Source organism: Eurytemora carolleeae, unplaced genomic scaffold (assembly GCF_000591075.1).
Source record: "Eurytemora carolleeae unplaced genomic scaffold, Eaff_2.0 scaffold984, whole genome shotgun sequence".
In the NCBI taxonomy this organism is placed as follows: domain Eukaryota; kingdom Metazoa; phylum Arthropoda; class Copepoda; order Calanoida; family Temoridae; genus Eurytemora; species Eurytemora carolleeae.
In genome coordinates, this window is record NW_019396966.1 from 1 (window position 1) to 4316 (window position 4316).

Sequence of the window (4316 nt, forward strand, 5' to 3'; positions counted from 1 at the left end):
TCTCATTCTTGACTTTAATCCCAGTTCTAGTAGTCCCCCTTATTTGTCCAACTTTTATAATCTTTTCTATTTAAAGTTTCAAAGGCGTGAAGAAAACTTTTGGAAAATTTGATGAATTATTGTTTCAAACAAAAAGCAAGTTTAATTTTTTTAAACATCAAAACAGTAAGTAAAATATTTGATAAGAAAAGTATTCTTGCAATTGTGCCATTCAAACTTAAATGTTTAGCAAATAAGATTGCATTTTGAATAGGACAACATTGAAAACAATGATTTTACTGTTTGAAGGCTTTCTCTGAATTATTAATAATTTTTTCAATGATATTTTTAAATAGTCAAACCATAATTTTTTATCATTATTCGTCATGTCTTTAGTTTGTAGAACGTTTTTTTAGACAATCAAATTTTCTAATCCCTGCAACCTGATGTTGTAAACCGTTGATATTTTAAAATTAGATTATTTGATTTAACATAGCTCATAGCTCAAAATATCTAAGGTCTACGGCATTTGGTTGCAATGAAAATAGGGGTTATAAAATCAGAGTTTGTGGCAATGATTCATTTCCATTCAAAGACTAAAAACACCTATTAAGTTTTAAGTTTTAAAACTTAATTTGATTAGGGTATGTAAATTATATTTTTTAAGGAAATTAANAAGATACCTTTATAGCATAAATATAGCAAGATACCTTTATAGCATAAATATAGCAAGATACCTTTATAGCATAAATATAGCAAGATACCTTTATAGCATAAATATAGCAAGATACCTTTATAGCATAAATATAGCAAGATACCTTTATAGCATAAATATAGCAAGATACCTTTATAGCATAAATATAGCAAGATACCTTTATAGCATAAATATAGCAAGATACCTTTATAGCATAAATATAGCAAGATACCTTTATAGCATAAATATAGCAAGATACCTTTATAGCATAAATATAGCAAGATACCTTTATAGCATAAATATAGCAAGATACCTTTATAGCATAAATATAGCAAGATACCTTTATAGCATAAATATAGCAAGATACCTTTATAGCATAAATATAGCAAGATACCTTTATAGCATAAATATAGCAAGATACCTTTATAGCATAAATATAGCAAGATACCTTTATAGCATAAATATAGCAAGATACCTTTATAGCATAAATATAGCAAGATACCTTTATAGCATAAATATAGCAAGATACCTTTATAGCATAAATATAGCAAGATACCTTTATAGCATAAATATAGCAAGATACCTTTATAGCATAAATATAGCAAGATACCTTTATAGCATAAATATAGCAAGATACCTTTATAGCATAAATATAGCAAGATACCTTTATAGCATAAATATAGCAAGATACCTTTATAGCATAAATATAGCAAGATACCTTTATAGCATAAATATAGCAAGATACCTTTATAGCATAAATATAGCAAGATACCTTTATAGCATAAATATAGCAAGATACCTTTATAGCATAAATATAGCAAGATACCTTTATAGCATAAATATAGCAAGATACCTTTATAGCATAAATATAGCAAGATACCTTTATAGCATAAATATAGCAAGATACCTTTATAGCATAAATATAGCAAGATACCTTTATAGCATAAATATAGCAAGATACCTTTATAGCATAAATATAGCAAGATACCTTTATAGCATAAATATAGCAAGATACCTTTATAGCATAAATATAGCAAGATACCTTTATAGCATAAATATAGCAAGATACCTTTATAGCATAAATATAGCAAGATACCTTAACATATTAAATATTTCTGCTTCAAACATAATTTGTCCAATCGCTAAATTTTTTCAACCTGATGGTGTTAGCCTTTGATATTTAAAACTTAGAATATTTGATATAACCGAATTCACAGTTTCACATGACTGAGGTTTAGCTATAGAGATTAGGAAAATCAGAGTTTGTGGCGAAAATACTACTTTTTTTCTTATAAAATGTGGAGGCAATCTTTTAAAATCAAATAAATAAAATTTTAAATTTTTATAGACTTATAAGCGAAAAACTTTTTGTTTTTGGTTTCATGAATCATACTTTCTTTTACTTCAATTGCATGGTTTTATTGTTCAAACATTTAATCTAAAATAAAAAATTTGAAGTATTTTTTGAGCCAAAATATGTATATGCAAAATGTATTTTTTTTACCTTTAAAACTCATTTCTTGTATAATTCACTTATGCATTTTGATATATTTCTAAGTGCTTAATTAAACATACTTAACTATAAAAAGAGAAATTTTCAACATTTTCCCCAAAAAATTAATTTGACATAAAATTATTATTATTAGATTTAAGTCGAATACAAATTTAAATATCTTATTTTTAAATTTTGAGATGCCCCCCTTTTCGCCCTTATAATCGACCTTTTGTTGTATTATGTCCATTTAACAATTACCTTTTTGTTTCATGTCATATTATTTGTACGTTTTAATAATTAATGATCATTAATTAAAGAAAACTAATTATGATCATCTATAAAAACATTTTTAAAATCAGACTATTTCCGACATTATTTTTATTTCATTCATTAAATATTTTTATTTGTTAGCTTTTGTTAGTTTTCTGTCAAGTTAAAAAACGTTAAATATAAATGAATTGCAACCCCCCCCCCTTCCTCCCCCCAGTCTCCTCTCCCCAACAACTTTATTCTGTAAAATTCTTTGACAATAAAATATCCAATTTCAAGAAATCCAAGCAGTTTCGTACAGGTTACCTTTGGAGAAAAATTGTCTCAATTTTTTCTCATTACGACTTTTGTTAACCTAGATTCTTTTTATGGCCTGCTAGTAATGTCTTCTTGTGACATTAATTAAGTAAACAAATTCAACTTCAAGACTCGACAAGAATTGTAAAGGTTACAAGACCTGTGGTGTTTATCTAGAAGTGCTGAGTGTAATAAAAGCAATGTTAGGCGAGTGACTTAAGTGAAGAAAGAATGAATTTGTTTGAACTAAAAACAATGTAGTTTGCTGAAAAATGGAACTAAATGTTGAAGTAGAGGTCTGATATTGTTCTCGCTTACCCGAAACCGTCGGTGGGGGGGGGGGGGGCTATTTATACCTTTAAGCACTTTAAAGGGTCAATATTATTTATATTATTACTACTGATAGTACATTTCAGATAATATGAAATGTACTATGTAGTAATAATATAAAAAATTTAGCTGTTTTTCAACAAGAAAATTCTTATACTGGATGTGTTTGTTTTTCTTTATATTTGGTAAATTTTGAAGTTTTTACAAAAAATAAATTTTTACCAAATACGCAAAATTCTATTTTTATCATTTCATTTTTGATTTTTTTAGAATGACGATTTACCGCCCCCTCCTGAGCATGAGCTGGATAGGTTTGGTCCCCCCGTTCTAACACCGGGCGGTGAAGGCGATGCCGCCGAACGAGGAGGCGATTATGTGGATTATTTCATGCCCTCAAACACACTAAAGAAAAGCCTTAGGTGAGTCGATTTTCTCCAGTCCTGGAATCTGCAAGATAAAATTCTAAATAGAATAGAAACTTTGAAATATTAAAGGTTTACACATGAAAATTTAAATAAAGATAGAAAATGCTTGAATTCAGATTTCCGGATTATAACTTGCTAGCGTTGCCCGTAAAATAAAAAAGATATTGAAAAAACAACAAATTTCAGCCAATTTGGCGGCTCATAGCTAACATATACATACATACAAATATAAGCAAAGAGCTTTATGATTCAGATTTTTGTTCACATGCCGATACGACTTTTTGGCTTTGCAACACTCAATTGAATTTTGCAAATTAGTTTTTTCAAATAAGAATTCAAAGACTACTTTAACTTATCACAAGTTCTTTAGAAAATGGAGGTCTGCAAGATTTTTATTTGTTTCTTATCGTGTAAATGTAGTTTTAAGTGATCCAATTTACAACAGTATACCCTTGAAACCTTAATCTGATCAAAAATGAGAAGATAACCTTGTTTATAGCACTCACACATTTGTTATGTCTGACAATTTCTCCATTTAATTAAAAAAAAAGAATTTCAGAAATCTTTCAAACTAACATTGGCAAAAAAACGAGTCACGGAAGTTCGTAGTAAGATTTTGATTCCACTAGAGACAACCGGAGGGAAATCTTTTTCACTGGAGGGGTTTGAAAAAATGCTTTTTACAATTCAAAACTTTACGCAGGGTGATTTACATTCCACTGGAGGGATTCAGATTTCCTTCCTGGGGGGTTATAATTCCACTGGAGGGATTCAGTTATCCTTCCTAGGGGTTTATAATTCCACTGGAGGGATTCAGTTATCCTTC

At 28.6% G+C, this 4316-nt stretch overlaps 1 protein-coding gene across 3 annotated transcripts in view; it reads left to right on the forward strand.

Moving 5' to 3' along the window:
* The first annotated feature begins 2728 nt into the window (after window positions 1–2728).
* Window positions 2729–4316, forward strand: part of LOC111710595 (uncharacterized) — a 38934-nt gene continuing 37346 nt past the window's right edge. For all 3 annotated transcript variants that reach the window (XR_002767086.1, XM_023484706.1, XM_023484707.1), the window contains exons 1-2: window positions 2729–3031; window positions 3336–3484. Coding sequence is in view for 2 of the 3 variants with exons in the window: in XM_023484706.1 (XP_023340474.1) it covers window positions 3008–3031; window positions 3336–3484 (173 nt within the window). In the remaining variant the exon portion in view is untranslated. The remainder of the gene's footprint in view (window positions 3032–3335; window positions 3485–4316) is intronic.